This window comes from Artibeus jamaicensis, unplaced genomic scaffold (assembly GCF_021234435.1).
Source record: "Artibeus jamaicensis isolate MK-2021 breed Jamaican fruit bat unplaced genomic scaffold, CSHL_Jam_final contig_456, whole genome shotgun sequence".
In the NCBI taxonomy this organism is placed as follows: Eukaryota; Metazoa; Chordata; class Mammalia; order Chiroptera; family Phyllostomidae; genus Artibeus; species Artibeus jamaicensis.
The window spans coordinates 4,041,837-4,068,191 of record NW_026521839.1 but is presented as its reverse complement, the minus strand read 5'-3'; the positions used below and the strand labels follow the sequence as shown (position 1 = coordinate 4,068,191).

Genomic DNA, 26,355 nt, shown 5'->3' with positions numbered 1-26,355 from the left:
TAATGAGAATAAGAATTATTTTTGATGGGCACAAGGCTTTTTTTGTATAAACCAGACATTTCAGGGTTTCTTAAGATTTTATTTTTACTCTTATTTATTTTAAAATCTTTTCTTCCAAGATATTTTAAAGCACAGAAATGAACATTGAGGTAAATACTGTTGTCTTCTTTGTTCTTCATAGAGAAACTATTTTTGGTAATAACAGACCTCCATCATTTCTGTAAAACAGTAGCAGGGCCGTCCTGTGGCTCTCGGAGATACAGTTGCCTTGCTCTGCTTCTGTGACAGCACTTTGCTATTTCCCATTTTGGGCCTTTCTGTCGCCCCCTCAACTAAGATCTCGGGGACTTCCAGCCAAGATGGAGGCATAGGTAGACACACTCTGCCTCCTCCCACAACCAAAATAAGGACAACAATTTAGGAACAAAATAACAACCAGTACTGACAGAAAATTGAACTGTATGGAAGTACAACAACTAAGGAGTTAAAATAGACACATTCATCCAGACCAGTAGGAGGGGCGGAATCGGGCAGTCTGGTGGAGAGGGGTCGAGGCACAAAAAACGGTGGCACCGGGTGCACAAGGTAGCAGCTGATGAACTCTGGGCATGGGGTGGCAATGGGCAGACCCAGCGAGGTAGCAGATTGTGGAGGAGGGCGCAGGCGCGCAAGACTTACCTGGCAGTCGCACATTCACATGCAGATAAACCAGGCAAAGTGGGGAGCAAGACAGACTGAGCAACCCAGGGCCCCAGCAGGGGAAATAAAGCCTCAAAACACCGATTGAAAACACTGTGAGGATTGAGGTGCCAGCAGAGACTCCCAGCCTCACAGGAGAGTTCGTTGGAGAGACCCACAGGGTCCTAGAGCATACACAAGCCCACCCACCTGGGAACCAGCACCAGAAGGGTCCAGTTTGCTTGTAGGTAGTGGGGGAAGGGACTGAAATTTGACAAGAGTGTGGAGCAAGTGCCATTGTTCCCTCTGGAACTCCACCCCCACACACAGCGTCACAACCCAGTGACTGGGTTGCCCTACCCTGGTGAACACCTAAGGCTTCTCCCCTCATACGTAACAGGCGCAACAAGACAAAAAAAAAAATGGCTCGAACGGAAGAACGAATCAAAGCTCCAGAGCAAATACAACTAAGCAATGAAGAGATAGCCAACCTATAAGATGCACAGTTCAAAGCACTGGTAATCAGGATGCTCACAGAATTGGTTGAATTTGGTCACAAATTAGATGAAAAAATGAAGGCTACGGCTAAGTGAAATGAAGGAAAATGCACAGGGAACCAATAGTGATGGAAAGGAAACTGGACTCAAATCAATGGGGTGGACCAGAAGGAAGAAAGAAATAACCAAACAGAAAAGAATGAAACAGGAATTTAAAAAAAAAAAAAAAGAGAGGCTTAGGAACCTCCAGGACATCTTTAAACATTCCACATATGAATTGTAGGGGTACTAGACGGGAAAGAGGAAGAGCAATAAGTGGAAAACTTACTTGAACAAATAATAAAAAACTTCCCAAATCTGGTAAAGGAAATAGACTTCCAGGAAGTCCAGGAAGCTCAGAGAGTCCCAAAGAAGTTGGCACACCAAGGCACATCATTATTACATTACCCAGATTAAAGATAAGGAGAGAATCCTAAAAGCAACAAGACAAAAGGAGATAGTTACCTACAGAGGAGTTCCCATCAGACTGTCAGTGGATTTCTCAAAAGAGACCCTACAGGCAAGAAGGGGCTGGAAAGAAGTATTCCCAGTCATAAAATCCAAAGACCTACATCCAAGATTGCTCTATCCAGCAAAGCTTTCATTTAGAATGGAGGGGCAGATAAAGTGCTTCTCAGATAAGGTCAAGTTCAAGGAGTTCATCATCACCAAACCCTTATTATATGAAATGTTAGAGGGATTTATCTAAGAAAAGGAAGATAAAAAATATGTACAGTAAAATGACATCAAACTCACAATTATTAACAACTACACGTAAAACAAAAACAAACTAAGCAAACAATAGAACAGGAACAGAACCACAGAAATGGAGATCACATGGAGGGTTAGCAACAGGGGAGTGGGAGGAGGAGAGAGGGGGAGAAGGTACAGAAAATAAGTAGCTTAGATGGTAGGTAGAAAATAGGGGGGAGGGCAAGAATAGCATGGGAAATGTAGAAGCTAAAGAACTTAGACACATGGATATGAACTAAAGGGGGAAATGTGGGTGGGAGAGGGTATGCAGGGTGGAGGGGAATGAAGGAGGGGAAATGGGACAACTGTAATAGCATAATCAATAAAATATATATTTTTAAAAAAAGATCCCCGCTGGCAGAGCTGCTGAGGGGTCTGTCTGGCACCGTGCAACACTGGGCCCAGCTGGCACTCAGTGCATTCAGGACCCACCTTTGTCTAGGGTGGTAGCCGTGCATGCTGATCCCAAGTTTTATTTAGAAAATACAAGTCGTTGTTCGTGCCATCCCTGTCCACCCGTCGCCTCCCCAAGAGCATCAAATACTCTACTTTCAGTCATTGGAATTCCAAGGAAAGAGTTATTCCCTCCCCCACGATTATTGAGAAGCTCAATAATGAAAGTGATCTACAGGAAAGTTACTTAGGAGGAATAGTTCCTTGGCTTGGCTTGTTCTCTAAACTGTATCTTTAAGAGAAAGGCTGACTTCCCTCAAGCCTAAATCCAAGCAGATTCTGAATGGACCAAAGAAGAGCCATTAAGTATATTTTCAGGTTAACTGAAAAATTAAAATTAAAAAAAAAAAAAGGTCAAGTTAATGAAAAATTAAAAATTAAATTTAAAGAAATTTAATAGATGGATTTCCTTTTTTAAAAAAAGATTTTATTTTCAGAGAGAGGAGAAGGGACGGAAAAAGAGAGGGAGCGAAACATTGATGTGTGAGAGAAACACTGATTGGTTGCCTCTTGTTCACCCCAAATGAGGACCCAGCCTGCAATCCAGGCATGTGCCCTGACCAGGAATCTAACCGGCAGCCTTTTAGTTTGTAGACTGGCCGGCACTCAGTCCACTGAGGCACACCAACCAGGGTTGATTTCCTTCTTATATCAAAGTTTCATGGGAGATAAATTTATAATACTTTATAATTGATCATTCTTGCTATCTTACTGTGTACTAGTAAGCAAGAAATGGTGAGACTTTGGATGTTCACTTAGTGCACTTGGACCCAGGGTCTGGGTCATTTTTGGAAGTTCTCTTGCAGGAGAACCAGGTTTTTTGGAGTTTTTCCTGTAAGACCCAGGCCTGTACAGAGTTCTTAAGCTGGCATCTCATAAATTGCATCTGGCCTGTAGTTGTGGTTTATTTATTCAACAGTTATTTTCAGAAGCTTTTTAAATTAGTTGCCATCATTCAAAAATGAAGAATTTTCACATAAAATGTGATTATTCCCTCTTTTTAAAAAAATGGGAATATCTAGCAAAACTAGTCTAATTCCCACATGGTGCCCACTCTTTTTCAGGAGCTGAGTTGTAGCTTCTCTGTACAGGTTATATGCTCTCCAGTTCACTGGGACGTGCCCACCCAGGTTCCAGGGGTTGGCCCCTCTGTAGTATTACTGCTTTTTTCACTGACCAGAACAGTGTTCATTGAGCTCAGTGCTGACAAGTCTTGGTTACTACCAAAAATCTGTTTTGTCTGAGTACAATGAGTTTTCTACCACTCACTATATTTTAAAATGTATCTAAAAGAAGCGGGTGCCTAGGCCCCGGGGAGGGGAGAACGGTGCAGCAAATGGGGAGTGACGCTGATAGGTATAGATTTTTTTAAGGGTGTTAAAAAAAGGTTCTAAAATTATATATGGTTTTGGCTATGGAATTCCATAACTATACTAAAAGTCAGTGAGTCATACACATTAAATGGAGGGACTTTATGGTATGTAAATTATATTTCCATAAATAGAAAAATGCATGTGTTTAAAAATACACATAAGACACAGGGACCATCTCTGGAGGAGGGCGGCCCAGAGTGTCTGAGCTACAAGCGGAAGGGGCACATCACCTTTCAGCGACTCTTCCGAGAGGTGCCAACTTCTGTGAAAGTATAGATTCTGGTGTAGCCATACAAAATCAGACTTACTCTTTAGGTACTTGCCTGGTAACTAGATGGCCAAGTGCCCTATTTGTATGTATTTTTTGAGAATAAAGAAATGAGTTGAAGGATAATGGCCACGTTAGGTTAGGGGATCCTGACATCTAGTGGTCGACATTATGTACTGTTGCTAGTAAAAAAAAAAAAAAAAAGTCCCCTGACAATAAAGGATGAAATTTTTTTACTTAAGAAAAAAATGTATAGCCTCTCTTTTGGGGGGTGGGGGGTAGGGTTAATTATCTTGGAATGCTTTTTTGATATTCAGAAGATAGGCTTTGGTAATGCTTTTCACTAAAGCTTTCAAATGTAAGTGGCCCCATCTTTTTTATTTCCTTTTTAGACCAATTAGATTCTCAATATGCAAAAGAGACTTTTATTTGGCTCTTGAGATTATGTTCTTCTCACTGAGAAATGAAAAATTTTGTGTAGAAATCCTTTGGGAACTTGGGAGGAAGTTGTTTATGTTTTGCTAGTTTTTAGCAGAAAAATGATGAAATGGGGCTATCAAGAGGGATGTTTGGGGGGAGGGGACTTAATATGGAAATTATAAATTTATTAATTTATACTTTCCTTTTTTAAATTAGGATTTCTCCTGTTTCTCAGAGGATTTATCAACTATGCGAAGGTTCGGAAGATGCCAGAAACTTTCTCAAATCTCCCCAGGACCAGAGTTCTCTTTATTTATTAGAGGTATTAAAGAAAAACAAACTTCATTCTAATCTCAATGTGGTCACGTGGAACATTGCAGATTGCTGTTGAGGTTTAGTGTAGGGCTGCCTCCTGTGGTAGGGGTAGGATAAGGGGAGGGTCAGCAAGCCACGGCCTCTTCCACGAGGGGTGATGAGGGGCGTTTCCGCCCAGAGCCGTGGGAGAAGGGAAGTTAGGAAAGCTGCTGCAGGAGAAAACGGTGTCCAGGGCCGGGTGTGGGTGGTCATCCGGGAGCTGGGATACTGGGCTGGGACTTGGGGCTGTGCCAGTTCCGGAAGACAGTGTCGGGAAGGAGACTTGCAGGCCTAATCACTCAGTCTTAATTACGTACCGCCCCCAGTCCCCTGAGCCAGGAGAGACCATGGGCTCTTTAGGAACTCCTTTTGCCCGGGCTGCCAAGGCTTCCATTTCTTACAACTCAGGGAGGTTCCCTGGGCCTTGTTTCAGGGTTACACCCTGATTTGACGACTCTGGTGGTGGGAGGCTCAGAAGAAAGGAAGGGGAGAAGGGTCCTTTCCCTGCTCAGAACAGGAGGAGCCGGCCGTGCGGGGGCTCTCTGGTTCGCAGGTGTTTTTTCCCCAGAGGCCAACTCCATCTTAACATCAGTGGCTGTGAAAAAAAGAGATAGTGGGTCTTGGAAAGAGTTCCCCAGAGAGGCCTGTCTAGTACCAACATCTGATAGGCCTTCTTGGACTTCACTGTCTGTTCCTTAACATTGCTGATCGCGGTGGATCCATCCAGGCCTGGCTCCTAGGCGTCTTCAGCAACACTTGGAGCCCAGGACAGAAGAAGGCCTTAGGCAAGGCTTTGTGAAGGGTGTTAGCACTTGAGATAAGCTTTAAGTGTTAGGTAGAATTTATATTAGTGGAGATTAGCTAGGGCAGGGGAAGAATTTCAGAATCACCTGAAACCGAGTGGAGAACAGAAATCGCCTGGGCATTAAGAAGCCTGCTGGAGGGACAGCACAGTGACTGTAGTAGAAAGGAACGTTTCGGGGCAGGGCCGAAAAGCCAGGTTGAACAGCCAGCTGTCCTGTTCTCAAGTATCTTGAGTACCAAGCCCATTTGCAGTGGAGCCAATAGGATTCGTGGAGCAGCATTTAAACCTGGTGACACGTTGGCTCCATCCAAGGCTAATAACTCCATGTGAACGTTGGCTGCTTGTTCTGTGTTTGCTATTGGGGCATCATGGTTTATATAGCTAATTGTATGCTAAGGGTGGCGTTCTCAATTCTGAAGATGCGTTTAGGTCTCAGAATGCACATTTCTAGAAAAGAAAGTATTTACCATATTTAATTTGCCAATTGGTAGGATGGCATTGAAACTTTTTAAGCATCAGAATGATATGATGAGAACTTGAATGTAACAAACATCAACTTTTCCATGTATCAGATATTGTATCAAGCATTTTTTTTGTGTAGGTAAATGTTCTTTTATGCAAGCAACAGAAGGCATTAGTGACAGTTAAGCTCAGATACATGCAGGGTAAGGTGTATTTTTCAGGCATTTCTTATGAAGGTTAAAGTATACAAAGAACTTAGCCTTGTGTTGGTTAAAGTTGGTTCCTTCAAGGGAATATGTACTTTATTTAAAAATGAAATTTTAGTTATTAAGAATACCAGTGTGTTTATGATTTTTTTTAAAGAATAGTTACAGTCTGTTACGTGTTTAAAAGTGTGCGGCGTGTCCTGAATTTGAGGTAGGTTACAAAGTCTGAACACGGAAGGACATCCGCACAGCTGGCCTCTGCCCTGAGGCCAGGGCCAGGCCTTTCTGTGTGTCCAGGAGAGGAAGTCTGGACTGCGAGAGGCCTGTCAGGGGTTCTGTGTCGTTCTGTGCCATTGCTGTCGCCATCTTTTTTCCGTGTCTTACTGTATTTTACAGTCACTCTCACCTTCCGAAGATTCAGAAGTTGATTCTTTGGGGTTGCTGCTGCTCGCCTTCTTACAAAGGGCACTGAAATCAGCTACAGACTTGGCTTTTCCCTCATCCAGTATATACTGAGGGGACAGTTTTTTTTTTAAACAATATTTTCTCTTAAGTCTTGTCAAAAGGTAGCTTCGAATCTCCAAATGGGTTGAGGGCGCATCTCTGTCCGTGCTCTTCATTCTTACATTAGAGAGAGATTTCCATTCCTACTAGGGATTGCACACCTTCACCTTGCTTCTGACACCTAACAAATAACCAGGTGGGGCACCTGAGCCTCTCCGTGTCCCTGAATTGTTAGCACCATGTGTAGGGTTTTAGCAGTTGGTGGATTTTGTTTTGACTTTCTGAAATCTCTGAAATGTTTCATGGGAGCATCCCAAGTGTGAAATAAAGCACCTTCAGGGCTAAGCCTTGAACTAGCCAGCCCTGAGTAACAGGCTGTGGCAGCTGGGCCGTGTCTGTGTTCAGTCGGAGCCCTGCTGCCTTGGGCGTTCTCGGGACTCGGTGTTTCGGAGCTCCCCGGTGGAGGGCACTGTGGGGCTTCTTTGCTGTCTGCCTGACTTTGCTGTTCCAGTTGATTTGAAATCATTCCTGACATGCCCACAGGATTCAGAACTCTAAATGAACGGTTTGGGGATTTAGAGCAGCGTTTAGGATTCTGTTGACTTTCTTAACCAATTTTCAGTGACCCCAGAGGGGGTAAGCCATAATATCCCACGAGACTGAATTTCTTTTGTCCATCGACAGGGATAAGAACTGTCCATCCAGATTCAGATGTAGAATGTTTTCTTTCTGTAGTTCAGAGTAAATTGAGTTTAATTAAGTTTAAAGATATGTTAGAAAACCATCATGTATAAAGATTTTATTTTCTTTCATTGAGACTTCTTTAGTGGACATGTCACTAATTAAAAACTAGCTGGAGGCTTACTTTTTGCCAGAAAGACACAGATAGGGAATGTTTAAAATAACTTTGCTAAAATAATAACTTAATTCCCATGCTGTACTAAGATCTAGCATTTTCCTGGAAAAAGTTATAAGAATAGCGACCGTTCTATTCAGGCCACCCAAAAGAAAGTGTGCACACAGACACACACCTTGCAAAGATCCCCAGGGGCCTCTTTCTAATGAGCCAAAGTAGATGTTACGAAAGCTGGCCACTAAATCTCACCTGCTACTATCACAGGGGCAGCTTCTGGGTTCCCCTTTGAAGCCCATTTAAGGTTAAAAAAGGAAATCTGGTTTCCTACCCCACAGCAAGGAAAGCCAGAAGGAGCTGCTGGCGGTGGCAGTCAGCATCAAGGGGAAGTGCATGACCGCCGGGAGGCAGAAAAAGCAAAACGTTCCTTCTGTTGTGAAAAAGAAACATGCTGTCTGCATAGGTATCTGAAATGCTGAAAACCGTAAGGAACAGTTCTGTTCAGGCCACCCAAAAGAAAGCGTGCACACAGGCACGCCTGTGATGTTCATACTCGTTTACCAGTTAACTAGAAAGTAAATTTTATGGATTATCACTCTCCCTGGTGGCGCCAGGTAATCGAGGGGTAATTAAGTAGCTGTAAGGTGGTAACACAGTTGACTGGTATGTGAACTCTGTTCCAGAAGCACTTGTGCACCTGAAAGGTAATAGATTATAAAATTCTGTTACTTTAGCAACAGCTCAAATAGGAGGAAAGAGGATTCGCAAGCTCCGGCATTAATGAGATCAGAGGCCCTTTGTAATTCGGTGGTCTCTGCTGACCGGGTCAGCTGGACCTTGCTGGGCATCAGACAGTTTAACTTTTTCCAAATGCTTTCATTCCCCCCTTTTCTGTACTGTTCCCTGCCTTCTAATACCTCTCTTATTAGAAAAAATTCACTTGAAGTTAATTTGATTTATTGGTAGCAACTCACAGAAATGTTTCCAGTGTAGTTTTTGCTTTTTTAAAAAAATCAGTGTCCAAGAAGAAATTGTGTCTTCCTCTTGAAATTAAATGATCCGTGGCTGTTTGATTCCCTTTGTTTCTGAAGCGTGATCTACCGTTTAGTAAAGATGTCCCCAGCCCTTGAAACCCCTCCAGTTCATGTTCCCCCACTGCTTGGTAACAAGCCGTGACTGAGGGTGATGTGAACAGGCTCCCTCCTGGCCTTCAGGAGCAGTGAGCGCCTCTGTAAGCAGGCTTTTTCATCTGGAGTCTGTGTAGTGGTGAAGGTCCCCGTGGTGACCCACCTAGGTCCTCTTAGTGGATTTTTGGTGTTTGCTGAGTGACTCTGACTTTGAGGGATCTGTTAAAGGTGATTAACTTCTGTGGAAGCAAGATCTAAGGAAAGTGGCCAGGTAGTCATCTGGACCATTGTACGTGTTCTTGAAATATCTAGTGTTTCCCACCTAATAATTATAACATTATGTTTTTTAATCTGTTTATGGAAAGTGATAAAACTGAAGTCATTTAGGTTTGTATTGAGTCTAGGCTCAGTGCAAAACCCCCCATTTGACATCAGTCTACCAATGTTTTTTCCTCCTCCCTGCCCCCCCCCCCACTTCTTTATTAGAGATCAGATACTTGTAATACTTGTGAGTTTACAAGTCGTTTTTGCTCTAAGACAGCATGACATCATTGGCATCCTTATTGGAATCCTTCCTCTCGTGAGATCTGGCAGAACGGGCAGAGTGCCTTCAGGTGTGTTAGGAAAATGGCCTAGGTGCTTGGATGTCGTAGTCTCTTTGTCTCCAGGTTTCAGTCGTTGCTGTTGAGCTTGAATGAAGGAATTGCTACTTGTGTTCCATTCTTTTGTTAGGCAGTTTGGAGAGTGAGACCCTTAATTCATGGGTTTTAAACAAAGCATTCAAGTTCTTTTTAGTTCTAGAGTCCTTGATAACTTGAAGAACTGAAAATTTAATGCTTATTGAATGCTATGATGTCAGTGTATAGTAATCTTAAAGCCATGTTAAAATGTACTTCTTGTGTCTCTACACTTCCTGTCTTTTGTGACCACATCCTTCTCTCCACCAAAATAGCAAGCTAACTAGAGTTTCAATATTTAATATCCTTCTCTGGCAGATGTTTTCTGGCAAAGGTCTTCCTGCATTTATGAATTCTCTCTCAAGAAGCAAGAGAACACCTGCAGGAAGTGAATCAAGATGCAGACCACAGAGGAATAATCACCTGCTCTAAAAACATAAAGTACTGTTGCAAAGATCATTTCTCTCTATTTGTTCCTAGGTGTAAAATTTTAATAGTTAATGCAGAATTCTGTAATCATGGAATCATTAGTGGTTAATGTTTGAAAACGCTCTCGCAATCAAGTCTGTGATGTATTAATAATGCCTTATCTCTTGTTTGTAGTCATTTAAAATAGCATGAACCTTGTCCCTGTAGTCAGTAGGGGGCAATCTTGCTTTATTCATTTTCCATCTCAAAATGACTTTGAAATTAAATATTTTAGTGTAAGACATGTGTAATGCTGGCCATTCTAAAGGGGTTTTCTCAAAAGTTAAAACCTTTGTTATGACTACATTTCTGCACATAATTCATATTTGCTGTTAAAATTAATCTAGAAATTTATTCACTTGTACTGTGAACACCTGAAAGCAAAACCATAGTGCAAATACATTCAATGTATGGTCAAGAACATGTTCTTAATTGGTAAATGAGAAGCATTAATTTCACAGTCTGTATTCTCCATTTTGCAGTACCTGTTGTTCTTTACTGTGCACCTGAGAGGTTGTCAATGTGTTGTCACTGTATAAAATAGAAAGGACAGGGACAAATACAGCTTAATTACTGAAATACAATTCTTGTTACTTTCTGTATGATTAGAGTCCTTATCCCTTTTTTTCCTTCTCTTATCTCCTGATGAGTAGGCCAAGGGTTGGGAGTAGGGAGGGGATTAGCTAATAGGAGCAAAGAAAGAATTAACTTGGAACTTTTGAGATGATCCCTAACATACTGTATGTACTACTTGCTTTTACAATGTGTTAGCAGAAACCAATGCGTTATGAGTGTAGAATGATGTGCTTTCTGCCAACTGGTTATTCACCTTGGTTTGTTAAAACTGTAAATACAACAGAACATTAATAAACGTCTCTTGTGTAGCAACTTTTGCTGTAGATTAGTGTTTAATTTCTTAGTTTGCATTTGTTGATTGCTAAGGCAATTTTTTTCTAATCTTCATTCACATAGAATCATATAGAATCATTCATTAAATGTAAAATAAATTGGTCTTGGGCAATTTTTCCTTCTTTTTCAGCACAGAAAATTCCCTTCTTTTATATCATACTCAGGACATTCCTAGAAATTATGTGAAAATTGGTTTTGCAAAAGATAATGGACTGAAATAGGGAGGAGTTGAAGAGATCTTAAATCATCCCAGAATTCCTAATTATGCTTAGTTTTTTAGACGTAATCTTAGATAATTTATATTCAGTATTTTCTGCATGTTCTCTGCATTTGCCTTTTTTTCTCACCTGACCACAGCCAATTGGTTTAAGTACTGTGGGCACCCAGCTGAGGCAAAAGAATCCTCATTCCTCTTGATTTCTATTCTTAGCTCAACTGTGTTACATTTAGAAACCAGTGATTCTTACAATGTCGGCCATTTGATTTTTTTCCTTCTTCCACTTACTCAAATAAAATATAAAGAAAAATGCAGCAAAATGGTCAAATAACACACAAGCCAGCACGTGCACGGTGTGATAGCTGCGCATGCTCCCTTACCTGCTGCAGGCGGGCGTCCGGGGTGAGCGCTGGAGCTTGTGCGGGCGGCAGTGCCTCGTGTAGGTGGTTCGAAAGTCGGACAGGGAAACTCAGCGCCTCCTGGACTGTCGATGTGGCAATAACCATTCTAACCAATTTATTGATTGTCGTAAGTAATAGGACAATATGTTCTTGTTTAAAAGCTACATTTTGCAGTAAATAAGCAGGGGCTTCATGCAAGTTTCTTTGAAAAATTTTCTATTTTGAATTAAATTATCCCAACAATAGAGTTCAGAAGAGTATATAACCTATAACATTCTAAGTTTCAGAATGACTATATTTCTAACAATCTGAATAAATTCTCTTACAGAACAAGTAGAAGGGCCCTAAGTCACACTCACTCAAACATTGGGGACTCACTTGGCATTTTCTGTCTAGGTCCTTGTGCTTTCTTTGGTTCTGTATCTTCAGCTCTCTGAAGACACAGAACCAAAATATTTGGAATTCCTATTTCTGCATAGTTGTTGGTTTGTAAGACTTTTGTCAAATGTAACCCTTGCAGTTTGATATGCTTTGAAAGTATTTATGAGGATGATTTTTTTCTTATAAATGTTTTAGAAATTAGTCTTTTCTCATCCATAAAGTTGGTACCTTATTTAGCTATATAGTCCTTATTCAGGGCAGAAATGTGTGTGCTGCATACTTCTTGTTTTTTCTTTCTCATCTTTTCTGTCTCCCTTTGGTAGGCTTATTACTAAGAATAACTCTCTCAGACAAAAGGTTGGTCTTTAAAATAAATTACTTGAAAGGGGATGTTGAAGAATCACTGTACTTCACCCATGGGCTATGAAATAAACTGGCTTTTACCTTGGGCTAAGGGACAGCCAGGGCTCCCCCAGGACCACAGAGGTTCCTCATGTTCCTCACTCATTACCATTTGGAATTACACAAACTATGTTTAAAGGGGTCTACGTAGCCATTCCTTTTTTTCTTCCAAAGAAAATTAGATTGCTTTGTGTGAGAATAAAAGGTGTTACTAAGACTTACTTGTTAAAAAATGATAAGAATGAGTATCTTTACTAATGGGATCAATTCTGTTCAGAATTTTAAAGAAACAAGATTTTCAGTTTGGCATTCTTGGTAAGTATAAGCTATCTAACGTGAGCTGTGGTCCATCGTGAGTCATCAGAAACACAGATGAAATTTCCTTTGGCCTTGTCTATATTCATATGCTGGGATATACTCCACTTAGTTGCAAATTTTTCACATTTAAAGGAAGAAGTAACTAAAGGAAGAAAGGGAGCTTCAGGACCAGTAGAAGTGATCATTTAAGTGGTTGCCTGAGGTAGCAAGAGTCTCAGGTGAGGATCAACAAAAACCCAGCCCACACTGGCCTCAGCTTTGAATCCATCCCTGCTCCCTCTTCCAATGTCTGATCTCCTTACAGGTTGGCATGGGAGATACTGAAAATCACTTGGCTCTGATTCTAGTAAATACCAGTAATCAACTCGTAAAACATGCCAAAAGTAGACATAGAACTTATGTTTACGTAAAGCATGAAGGAGTAATTTATGAAAGGTAATTATGGCTTCTGTTACCTTCCCAAATCTGGTTCGCATGGAGGTGAATCATGTGCAAGACGTAATTCAACCATTATTAGATTCTGCTGGTGTTTTCAGCTGTTTAGATTTTCACCTTTTCAGGTTTTCTGAAGATGATGTTGGAGATAATGAGAGTCATAAAAATGCAAAATCTGTTTTTATAGATGTTTTTGTGCATTGTTAAAAATTTGTCTTGCATATTTTAGAGCCCAAATAATATTGCTAGTCTGTAAGGAAGATAAGGTAGACTGAGTGAGAGTACTTGTTGAACCAAAACTAAAGCACTCTTGGTTTAGGTTTACACCTATTGACCTGTGTACATTTGTACTCATTTAAAACAACCTCAGAAAGTGCTCTTTGACAGGTAGCCTCTGAATGTTGGTTCTTCACAGGCCCTGCTGCGTCGTGGAGGACATGGCACCGGAACAGACTGGGAATTTCCAAAGGGGCGAGTAAACTTAGGTGGAGAGTAAAAGGTTCTCAGGAGGAAAAGGTAGTGACAGAAACTGATTCTGCATTATCCCCATTCTAAAAAGAGGCTATTTTACGACCCAGTTCATTGTATCACCTACAACTTTACAGCCTGTAGACAGCCCTGCTCTTACAGAAACCTTGAGAATGGAGAACTGTCCGCTTGAGGACAGTTTCCCTGTCTATAAAACTTGAAATGGTCCATCTGCTATATGGCGTTTTGGTCTCCTCGGCCCTCCAGTTATCCTCAGAACTTGCCACTTGTACCGTAGAGATATTACTCAAGTTTTGGGTTGATACCTGTTTTCACTTAAATATCTGTTTTTTAATCTTTACCAAAAAGCATGTTTCCTGATTTTAAGAGTTTTAATTCTTAAGTTCATCAATTCATGAATTAGTAAGCTGTAAACTTAAATGCAAAGCTCTTAAACATGAATAGAGAACATAGGAAATACAGAGAATTCTCTTGCATTTGTGCAGGATTCCACGCTGGTCAGAGACAGGTGCAATTGTATGAGATGGACATCTCCCGACCCAGGCTGTACATTGTCCTCCAAAAGTGATTGTTTTGCTCATTTATAGTGGAGATGAAGTGTTCCACAAACTTTCCTCCACCCTTATGTGATTGCAGGTTTATAGACACGAAAACTGAGAAAAGTGGTTTTCTTTACGTCTTACAAGGATGAGTGATGGATATGAGAAGTGAGTAGTTATTGTTACTCATTAGTTGTCTGGAAGATTTGCGAGTGGTATACACCATCTGGGGAGTGAGAAATTGGGTCAAAAACCTAAAAGAAATCTCTCAGAGGTGATTTCTTGGCACAAAGCATCGTGGGCTAAACTGTAGGACTAAGAAAGTGTGCTGCCGCCTTATTCTTCCGGAATTCACCCTGAGCTGCGGCGATTTCTCCCGCTGCACATCAGGGTCTGCCTTCGTGTGCCCTACCGAGAGCTGCTTCCTCCATTTCAGCCAGTCACTTCCTCAGCCACGTAGAGAGCATCCGAGCAACCTGTTATCGTAACTCACTGGAGTCGCACTGGATGAAACATCCTTCTTTGCATTTGCACAGCAGAGAGAAATCCCTGAAATGCTCCCTTGAAATGTGGCTTTAGAATTTTGCCAGCTGCTTCCTGATTTCCATGTCTTTATTTTGACAGCACATTTCATAGGCTGTATTTGTCAGTCACTGGGTTTAGATGTCATTTTGGTACCTTTCCTTTTGTGGTTATCAATACTGAAGATTTTTACACCCATGATTTATTCCAGTTTCCATTTTCACGGGGATTCCAAATACGTTAATGGAGCGAGCCACTGGGTAGATCAATGTTTTGACCAACGCTTTCATTTCTAGCAGCATGTGGCACTGTACAGTTGTTTAAAAGAAACAGAGTGGCCACTGGTGGCCCAAAGAAACAAAATCAGTACTCTGTTTTTTTTCTAAGTCTGACTCAGTGACTCTCAGATCTGTGTCCCATGGTCACGTGCATGAGCAAAGCCTTGTGCGGGGTAGGGACAGACGCTGTTCCTGAGGCCGTGTGTGTGAAATGGGTTTCATCTGCACGAGGTCTGTCTTCTACTTGTCCGGGGCCTTCATCCCTTCTGTGATGTAGTAGTTTCCTAGGCTCAGGTATTAAAAGCAAGCTTTTTTTTTTAAAGTCACTCTTTTTGCAACCCCCATTCTGTAGAATTATAAATGGTTCCTGCAGCCATTCCACAGAGCTTCCAAGTAAGGGTAATAGGTAAGTACTCATTTCAAATCTTCACTTTCTATAGAAGGTTGAACAGAAGAAACTAACACTTAAAACTGGGAGTTAGTTTTTAATTAGTATATTTGCATGGCATTGATTGTTGGGTAAAATTAAGAATTATTTTGCCTTCACGTAAGTGTTCTCAAAGCTCGTGGTTACAGTATTTTCCTCTTCCGTACACCAGGAGTAAGAGAAGGACTGTATGCAGAGCTGTGGAGAATGGCCACAGGGAAATTAATTTCTAAATATTCACCCAAGAGTGATCGTGGACTCTTCCTTGGAGGTATTTAAAGCTCCTTGCTTGGACCATCTAAGGGTAAAGGAAGAGGGTGGGTCAGCAGGCCCCTTGGAGTCCCTAACAGCTCTGGAGGCTTGTACATGGCCCATGTCAGTGGCCGATGGAACAGTAAGTGCGACAGCCGCCACGTCCGCCCTTCCCAGGCTGTGCTCCCTTCCGTGTGGTGGCTCTGGGAGCACGGTCCCAAACAGTCTGCAGGAGAAAAAAGAGTGTGTCTGGATGGGTAAACCTCACTTGGGGGGCTTATCACCTACTGCTACCTTTTTTTTTAAGATCCGGTGATCAAAAAATGTTGCATTTTGCTCAGAATTCCAAAATGAGAAAACAAAAAAACCACTCTTTAGTTTCTGAAGGCACTTTCAAACCTTTGTATATTCTGAAGCAACTTCGTTTAGGTGGTATTGCCTAATATTACCTTTAAGAATCCTTCTAAGAAGGGGCTGGAAAGAAATATTCCAAGTCATGAAATCCAAAGACCTACATCCAAGATTGCTCTATCCAGCAAAGCTTTCATTTAGAATGGAAGGGCAGATAAAGTGCTTCTCAGATAAGGTCAAGTTCAAGGAGTTCATCATCACCAAACCCTTATTATATGCAATGTTAAAGGGACTTAGAAAAAGAAGATAAAAAAGATGAACAGTGAAAGGACAGCAAACTCACAGTTATTAACAACCACACCTAAAACAAAAGCAATCTAAGAGGACAGCTAGATCAGGAGTGAACCATAGAAATGAAGATCTCATGGAGGGTTAGCAACGGGGGAGTGGGAGGAAGGGGCGGGGAGAAGGTACAGAAAATAAGTAGCATAGATGGTAGGTAGGAAATAGACAGGGGGAGGGCAAGAATAGTATGGGAAATACAGAATCTAAAGAACTTGAGACACATGGACATAAACAAAAGGGGGGGAATGATGGGGGAGGGGTGCAGGGTGGAGGGGAATGAAGGGGGGGAATGGGACAACGGTAATGGCATAATCAATAAAATATATATTAAAAAAAAATCCTTCTAAAAGACCAGGGTGGAAGGCAAGAAAGATGAGGTGGGTGCGGAGGGGTCTGGAGGAAGTGGCGGCTGCTCTGTTAAGAAAGGAGGCCCGGTGAGGACTGGAGCGAGCCGGTGCCCGTTGTCCTTTGCCTCAGCGGGAATCCCTGAGACTCACAGGACAAGAGTTCCAGCTCATTGCTCAGAGCCCCTATAAAAGGGTTGGTCTAAGTTGAAGAATCAATTTAAAGAATGACTAAGGATTTTTTTAAATTCCTCCCTTTTCTGGGTCACTTTTGTTTATATATGATTATGTCTTTCACCCTCCACTGTAGCATCTATGTAAGAGTGTGATGAACCAAATTCACTAGACTGTAATTTATACTTAAAAAAAAAACCCAAAAGACTAATGCGTTTTATGGTGGCAAGTGACTCACTGGTAGAAGTATATGGGCCATTTTAAAGTGCAGTCTGATCTCGGGGTGGGGGGGACATTTAAGTTCTCTGAGTATAGACACTGTATTTAGGACAGATTATTTTGTTTGTACCTTATCTCAACTATGTTCCCATTGGGTGCTTATTTTCAAGTAATACCTGATCCATCCAAAAACAGTATGCTAAAAATTGTTGTTCAAAACATACCATGTTTTGCCCTGGCTGATGGAGCTCAGTGGATTGAGTGCGGCCTGTGAACCAAAGGATCGCGGTTCCATTCCCAGTCAGGGCACATGCCTGGGTTAGGGGCTGGGTCCCCAGTAGGGGGCCATGTGAGAGGCAACCACACATGGATGTTTCTCTCCCTCTCTTTCTCCTTCCCCTCTGTCTAAAAATAAAAAAAAATGAAATAAAATATTTAAAAAAACATATCATGTTTTAATAGCAAACCATGGATACTTTTACTGCCTTTTATTTATTGCCGGTTGTACTTTATTAGAAGGAAAGGTAAACAAATGTGTTTTGCAGAAAATGTTCAGGGTAAGGCAGCTCTGGTAGCAGTTAGGTTATTATTTTTTAACTAGATGGTGGAGCATTTACACACTTAGTTTATTAGTGACCTTCCCATAAAATTTTTAGGAACACAAGGCCAAACAGAGGTGGTAAGTCTACCCAGGCTGGTCCTTGGGAGCCTGGCTTTGGTGACATCAGACAGCTGAGGAGAAGCCGAGGTACCTTCCTACATCCTCAGGCTCCAAGTTGCCTTGGCCGGACCTCCAGCTGCGGTATTTTATTCCCCTCAGAAAGACACATGAAATTTGGAAAGTCACCTTTGTTAGGAGTGATAAGTTTTTATTTTTGAAAAATACAGTTTCTATCCCTGGCTGGTGTGGCTCAGTGGATTGAATGCTGAGCTGCAAACCAAAGGGTCGCCGGTTCAATTCCAAGTCAGGGCACAGGCCTGGGTTGCAGGCCAGGTCCCCAGTAGGGGGCGAGTGAGAGGCAACCACACATTGATGTTTCTCTCCCTCTTTCTCCCTCCCTTCCCTCTAAAAAATAAAATAAATAAAATCTTTACATAGAAATATAGTTTCTATATGTTAGAAATACTCATGCTCTGGCTTCTTTTTTTCTTTTTATTTTAAAGCTACTTCTTTGAGGTATGATCGACATACAAAAAAGCTGTACCTATTTAATGTGTATACCTTGGCAGTTTTGCAGATAAATATACATCTGGGAAATTATTGCCAAAACTATGTCATAAACATACCTGTCATCTCCAAGAGTTTCTTCTATATATTATTATTATTATTATTATTATTATCTTTTTCTGGTGGGGCGAACACTTCTCACCAGAAAGACCTACCCTCTTAGCAAATTTGCGAGTACACAATACAATATTGTCACCTGTCGTATAGGTACAACGCCGTCCAGTGGACTGCACGGCTGAAATGCTCTGGCTTCTTGCGTAGAGTTGTTTCAGGCCTTCATTGAATACACTTTCACTTGTATTAGCTGCTTATGCTGTGAATGGCCTTGTGCTGGCTGCAGAGTGTGTGGGGCTTGCAGGGACAGCCCCTGGCCGACAGGAGGTTCTGGCCTGGAGAGGGTTGAGCAAGACAGAAGACAAAGTGCTTTCCTGTCCCAGAAATCTTAGTGTGTCACCATTTTATCTGCCTTATTTGTGTTGTGGTGGAAGAATACTTTTCAAGTTATAATTATCTGCCTCTAGTTTTCACCAGAACGGTGCTGAAGATCTAGATAAAACTAAATACCCCCAAGGAAGGGAAGATTACTACCCTGGGGGAACCACTCCTGAGGGGGCCTGGGAGGATGAAGGGGGGAGTGTCTCGGGTGCTGTGAGTCTGGGACCCGGGAAGCCGGGTGCGGAGGGAGGGGGCAGCAGTCCACTAAGCTGGGGCTGGAATACTCCTTCCAACTCTTACTGGCTGTGTAATCTTGGGTCATGGACTTGCCCTGTCTAAGCTCTGGTTTCCTAACCTGTGTACCAGAATATTTTCTCCCAGGGCTGTCTTAGTTCCGAATAGGATAATGTAGGGAAAGTGCCTGGCTCATAGAAGACATCTCTCCAAGCAGCTATACAGTGTTGGATCCAAGGGCAGGGCATGAAAAGCCTAAACCTGTAATTCAAACCAAGGACATTAGTTCCCTTCTCAGGACCACAAATGAGCCTTCCGAAGTTCTGTGTTTCCTTTCCTCATTCCTTCTTTGCCAACAGCTGTCATTTGATCATCCCTGATAAATCAGGCCCCTCCCCATCCTAAATTTCTGCAGCCCAGATGAGAATATGACTTCCTCTTGCTTTTCTGGTAATACCATCATGTGTTTATGTAGGACGTTATATTTATATACATGTTCGTTTGATCCTCGAAGATCACTATAAAAGGGATTATTACGAGTTCTTTACTAGCAAGCATCCAAAGCCTCCCTCCTGAGGCAAATAATTTTTCAACACTCATCACATCAAAACTCTGTAAATCCAATCAACGGACTCTCATTTCCTTTCCTGAGTTCTACAGGCTAAAATTCTGGCCTCCTTTTTTCTTGGGCCATTTGTATTACATTACAAAATCTGCCGTATACTAGCTGTGGGTTTAGGTCTTCAAAGCCTCCTTTGAACTCAGCCTTTACCTTGTTTCTTTCTGTACTTGCCTTAAATTCTTTGCTACTTCTTCACCTTCTTCTCTTTGCCAGACTCTCTGCACCTCCCCTGACAAGGTTTTCTGTACATCTCAGATGCTCTGCTCTCTGCCTTTTCCTGTCCTAAATTCCTACACATGTCTTTTCTGTATCTGCACAGAGGGCCATTTCCTTGTGGCTGTGTCTCCCTTTCCTTTCTCCACATCTTGCCTGGGCCATGTCAACCCATGTGTCCCTTTCTGCCCTCCTTCACTGTCCCACTAAGCCCCACCCCATGAGAAAAATCACAGGCTTTGTTTTTCTTCCAGAAGCCTCCGTTTCTCATTCCTCAATGATTCAGGGTGCGTGTTCTCAGCTTATGTCTGTTCCTCTGCCCCACAAGCCTGCCCAGGTACAACCCGCCCATTTCCTCCTTTCATTTGGGGTCTGGGAGCTTTTCCTAGAGGTGGCTTTGTCACGGTGTCCCCAGGCTCACCAATTCTCATAGCCCCTCTGTGCTAATCTGGGTTGCTCATTAAACAGAGGACATTGGGATGCCCACTGCTCACTGCTCTTCCCTGGTTCACACGAACACAAAGGACTTGTGTACGAATCCATGGCCAGCCTTGGTTCTACACGGAAAAGCGCCCAGCCATTGGCTGGTCCCGATTCCCATAGTTTTCTCAATGGTTCTGAACTCCCTTCCAAGAAACAGGATTCTGTAAGCATCTCATTGGAATTTGTCATCTAAAAATATCTTCAGTCTTTATTCAAATGTGTATTCAATCTACGTAGTTACAAAAGCAGCATTTTATCTGCTTTATATATGGGGTCTCAAGATGTTATTTACAAAGGAAAAGGTTCTGCAGTTAAAAGAAGGTTTGAAATCCACTGCCCATAGGCAGACACCCCAACTCCTTTCTCACTGTGCCCAAAACCGTTAGCTCATCAACACCGTCTTCTCATTGGTCTCCCAGGAGTTTACAAAAATGCCCAGATTTTGCAAAGACAACCAGCAAATCTAAATGTCACCTTTAATCCCACTATGCACCAAAATCAACTGTTTGTTCTTTTTCAGCCTTGTTTTTCTGAATGTATCCTTTTTTACATAGTGTGGAATTGGCCTAGCAGTACAGCCTGGTGAGATGAGGTCTCTTATCGGGTCTTTATGTCAGAAATGACATGTTCTGCAGTCTTTTTGCTACACTGGAGACTATCTTGCCTTTTCCCACTTTTCAACTAGTTCTAATGAATCTTAAATGATAGTGTTTTTTAAGCCAACTTCTAATGCCTCTTCTTTCTACTCTTTCATTGCTAAGGAGAATGACAAGGCTTTTGCAGCAGTTATAACAAAGGCTCCTATAATCTTTCATTGATAAGGGTCCAGAAGAGACCCAGTTTCTCTGTTGATCTGAAATTCACCTCAAATTCCTTGACCCCAGGGATTAAACCTGCAGTAAATATGTGTATTATTACTGTGTTGCAGATAGCCTTCATGTATAGATAGTGGTGGGTACCATTGATGGAGCATTTCCCATTAGTAAGTACCCTCCTTCATTCTTCATACACAGTACCTCAGTTTCATTATCATCCCAAATTGTTGAGGTGGGTATACCATTACCCTCATTTCATTCAAAGAAGGGAGGCTCCAAGTGGTTAACTGACTAGCCCTGTACGAGTGCACATGGTCAGGCTGAGACGAATTTGGTTTGTGGTGGTATCAGAGCATGAATACTTAGCGGTGAGGCAGAACCTGCCCCTTCTGTGTGCACACCTGCTTCTGTTCCTTCTTTCTATTCTCCTATCCCTTGTTCATCTTTAACACATTCCTTTCTGTTCCCCCAAGGCTTCCAGCCTGCCAGCTCCCCTTTACTGGAGACAGGGATGGGGGATTCTGGCCAAGAGAGCCAGACTATCCCCCCCTAACACAGCCACCTAAGACGTCCTCTGGCCCTTGCATGTTCTGAATGAAGTGGACTCATGCATCCCTCTCCTCATTGTTCTGCCTGCACCTGGCCTGAACCTTGACCTTGGCCTCAGCCTCCCCAGATTGTACTTTGGGTTTTTTATTTCCCCTCTAAGCCAATGAGACTGGCCTAGCAAAAAAGAAGAATGGGAACCTTTCTAGTTATTGCCGAAGTAAAGGGATTTCTGTAGGCTCCTGAGCAGAGACAGAGCGAGATCCCGGTGTCTTCACTCTCAAATTATGTACAATGACACCTGGAGACAGTATGTCAATACTAATTTCTTATTAACAGATTACATTTATTCAGCACTTGATGTGTCCAAATGCTATTATAGTGCTTTTCATGCATAATATATTTTAATCCTATAATAATTCAGTAGCAAAAGTGCTATTATCCCCCTCTTACACTGAGAGCGCTGACTCCGAGAAGTTGGTAACCAGGGTAAGGCCACACAGCAGAAGGAGCAAGGATCCAAACGGTGACCACGAATGGACACTTCCTCCTCCCTGCCCACGCCCTCTTTTCCCCAAAAGTAATCACTGTTGATTATGGAAACATTTCAACTCTAATTTTTGTAAAATTTGCCTGGGTCAGTAATATGAAATTTGGAGTGCTTTTTTAACCTCTCACAATGGTCCTCATTCCGGATGTATCCAGCTGTGAAACCTAATGGGAAGGGCACGGAGTCTTCGGCCTTCTAGGAATAAGGCTGTTCCACGTCAGAGGGTGTCTGAAACTGCCCAACTCATGTTAATATCTATCGAGCTATTTGTGAGAAATGGTTCTTCGTTTAGATTTGAGAACTGACTACTGAAAACAAAATTTGTTACATTAACAAGTCTATTATTAGTCTCATTCTTTTAAATTGAACTTTTTTTTAAATACTTTATATTTAGGTTAAGCTCTGTTGCAAACCTTAAAGGAAACCACCCATACTCTTTGATTATCCTTTGAGACACCTTTCCAGGAGTATCAAAGGAGCTTCATACATTCCCTAGCCAGTGCTTCTCAAACTGCAACGTGCATATGAATTGCCTGGGAATCTTGTTAAAATGCAGATTCTGGTTTAGGAGGTCCAGTCTGGGGCTCAAGATTCTGTGTGTAACAAAGCTCCCAGACAATGCACTGGCCTAACTGCTCTAATCCACTTAGTATTCAAGAAAGAAATTCACATTCAAAACTCTTACTTTACAAATGCTGTTTACTAAATAAGCCAGAAGTCAAATGGTTAGGAGAAACAACCGCTGTCCTTAGGCTTCATAGCAGTCTGGTTCGCTTGGAGTTCTCTGGGCTTGACTTTCTTTCTGGTTTACATTAGTGCAAGCAGGTAAACTCAACAGCTTCCTCTTTGTGCTGATGTGTGTGTGTGGGGGGGTCATGGCCTGAACTAGCCCCTATGGCCTGCTTCTAGGACCTGCAGGGAATTTTCCTGGAAAACATTTTCTTAATCTCCATTGTTACAAGGTCTCTGTGAGGAGGGGCAGGGGGCAGGGACAAAGATTTGGAGGCCCAGGATGAAAGATCAGCTTGGTCTTGCCTGTGTGCACTTATCTGATAAAGTACAAGAACAGTTTGCCTCCCTCCCACCCTGACTCCGCCTACCCTGAGCCTTGGCCTTGTCTAGAATAGACTCCCAGATGGCAGTTGTGGATGCTCAGAGCACAAAGGGTTTCTTGTTTGCCCAAGGATCTATCAGTGTTTAAATAGAACCGGCGGAAATGCAGGCACACAGTATCAGCAGCTTATCCGGGCCCATGGTTTTCCAGGTACATTGCTAGTCCCTTGAGTTTACCCAGCTCCATCAGCACTGAGCTAAAAATTGCAAGGCCAGGCTGTACTGTGCTGAGATGGGGCAGGGAGAACAAGCCAGTTATTGAGGGAAGGGGTGTGTGGGTCCTCGAGATCTGATTTGTATTCTGCCCATGTAGAGACTAAAGCTGTGGCGGTCTATGTATTAAGAGGCACCCAGAGAGCCCTGGCCGGGTGGCTTAGTTGGTTGGAGCACCATTCTGTGCACCAAAGGGTTGCAGGCTCTATCGCTGGTAGGGCACATGCCTGGATTGCGGATTCGATCCTCCCATCAGGCACATACGTGACACAACTGGTCCATGTTTCTCTCTCTTTCTCTTCCTCTCTTTCTCTAAAATCAATAAAAACATGTCCTCGGGTGAGGATTTAAAAAAAAGAAGAAGAAGAAGAAGAAGAGGTGCCCAGAGAGAACCAAAATCTGGTTTGGGAATGCATCCGGAAGGTGGGCTGACTCCAGGCCTTTCCAGGGCGGAAGTAGGTGGAGGTACCTCTCCATACCCTGGCTCTCCATCTTAGCCAGCCAGGTCTGCAGTCAGCTCAGGAAGTGGTGAAAGGAGGTGCCAAGTGTGAACAGCTTAAAACCGTATGCAATTTTGGCATTTGCAAGCATGTCTGCACACATATTTCTCTGGGAGGGGATCCAGGACCCACAGGGCTAAATGCTCCTGTACTATTTGGGCTGCATCCTCTTGGAAGGAAATGTTCAAGACAGATAGATGGGTAGCCTGCTTTAAAATGAGTCTTTTCTGTTTGTAATCATCACTCCCACTGCCTAAGCACTTGCTCTCAGCCAGATCAGACAGATGCTGTGCAAGGCACTTTATGAGGATTGCCTCATTTAATTCTCAGAACTATCTTATGAAATAGGAATTCTTATTTCTATTTTACAGATGAAGAGACTGAGGCTTAAGGAGTTGTGATTTGCCCAAGATCGCAGAGCTAAGTAAACAATAAAGCTACAGAACCTGAACCTGGGCTTTCTGATTCTGCAGCTCTTAGCAGCATGGAAGGTTGTCTCTCTATGTTTTAACATACTTGTTTGAGCTTCTCATATACATTAGCTAATTTGTTTAACTGGCTCGGAATTACCCCAAACTTTAGCCATCTAAAAATTAGCTTCATGAATTTTGCCCCATTTATATACTGCCAATATTATTAAATTACTATTTGACAAAAACTTTTATTATTAAATGCTATTAAATTTGTTATTACTTACCCTCATCTTAAACACTGTCCATGCAATAACCATTAAAGTGCCAGTTTCGTTTTCCTTGAATTCCCAATGACATAACTATGTAACCATTCCAATGAAAAATGGTATTTCCCTCTAACAGCATTTATGGCACCATCAGCATATGGCAACACACGTTGAGCAATTCCAATGCAAGATGCGAAGTCTGTATGTCTGCACTGCAGCAGAACTGTGGGTGCACTAAGCACCCTTTGCACTCCCAGCCCCAGGCAGCCTTTCCCACTCAGGCCCCACCACCTCATGGAGTGTGATGCTGGGAGGCAGGGCAGTGGCCAGGCTGACTCTGGGGAAGGTGCTCAGGGTGGAAGCTATGCTCTGTATCTTTTGGGGCCTGTTTTCACTGTTCTAATGAGACAGTGGTGCCAAGAAAAAGAATATTACTGCCCCGGCTGGTGTAGCTCAGTGGATTGAACATGGGCCTTCGAAGCAAAGGGTCATCAGTTTAATTCCCAGTCAGGGCACATGCCTGGGTTGCAAGCCAGGTCCCAGTAGGGGGTGTGCAAGAGGCAACAATACATGGATGTTTCTCTCCCTCTCTCCTTCCCTTCCCCCCTCTCTATAAATAAATAAATAATAATAAGTAAATAAATGAATCTTAAAAGGACGCTGTAAAACAAAGCTTGCTTTGAGGGGCTGAAGAAGTCCCAGGATTAGAGCAGGAGCCTGCACTCCGTTGCTGTGTGCTCCTGCTGAGGATCGCTGGGGTCCTGGGTGAGCAAAGAAAGAGCCTGGCCTGGGGTGGAATTTGGGTGGTTCAGGGGGCCCAGCCTAAGCTGAAAGAGGCCTCTGATGAAACTCCATTCGTTCCCATGTCTATTCTAACCAAATGCCTCTCTCTAAGTTCCATCCCCTCTGGGACAGAAATTAAAAGGAAATTCAAAGCCCTAAGGTCTGAAATTGTGTGGGCATTTGACCTACATCGCTGCGTGTTACAAGCAGCCAAAGAATTCCTAATTTCCTGACTTTGCTGTTACACCAAAGACCCTCAGTAGCTGAGCAACCTCATCCCCTCTCCCCCAAGTAAAGCTTCATTTTACACTTTAAATTTCCCAGTCTTGGGCCTTTAGCAACTTAAAAAAAAAGACTCTGAATTTCTTTTTTTTTTTTTTTAATCTTCACCCGAGGATATGTTTATTGATTTTAGAGAGAGGAGGGTAAGAGGGAGAGAGAAACATTGGTATGAGAAACATCACTGGGTTGTCTCCCATACTTCCCAACTGGGATCAAACCCTTAACCTACGGATGTGCCCTGACCGGGAATTAAACCTGCAACCTTTTGGTGTACAGAATGACGCTCTGACCAATTGAACCACAGCGCTGGGCCAGGCCTTTAGCAACTTTGTAATTTGGCAGTCCACTAACCCGCAAGTGAGGCAGAGTGGCAGTCTACCCCTGTGGAAAGGGGTGGGAGCGGGGGGAGGGGTGAGTTTGTCTTCTCTTAGCAGCCTGGGGAAATCAGCGAGTGGGAAAGGTTCTTTCTGAGGACCACCTGGTCTCGGCTGAGAGTAGACCCCCCTGCAGCAGAAAAGTGGTCTTTTCTGTCCCTCAGCTGAACTGGTATCTTGATCATCTCAGACACAGTGATTGCCTGTCCCTGGCGATTCTGGCTGTTACTATTCTAGGACAGTCATGCTTTCTTTCATTGCGCTTTACTTCATTGCACTTCCCTGATACTGCCTGTTTCATAAACTGAAAACAAGACCTACGCCAGCAAAAAGATCAAGCACTTT

At 42.7% G+C, this 26,355-nt stretch overlaps 1 protein-coding gene across 1 annotated transcript in view; it reads left to right on the top strand.

Annotated features, from left to right (window-relative positions):
• Positions 1–10,825, top strand: part of NDFIP1 (Nedd4 family interacting protein 1) — a 37,130-nt gene extending 26,305 nt beyond the window's left edge. Inside the window, exons 7-8 of the mRNA XM_053666486.1 lie at positions 4,698–4,803; positions 9,788–10,825. Of these exons, the coding sequence (XP_053522461.1) occupies positions 4,698–4,801 (104 nt within the window). The 3' untranslated portion in view covers positions 4,802–4,803; positions 9,788–10,825. The remainder of the gene's footprint in view (positions 1–4,697; positions 4,804–9,787) is intronic.
• Positions 10,826–26,355: the final 15,530 nt, after the last annotated feature.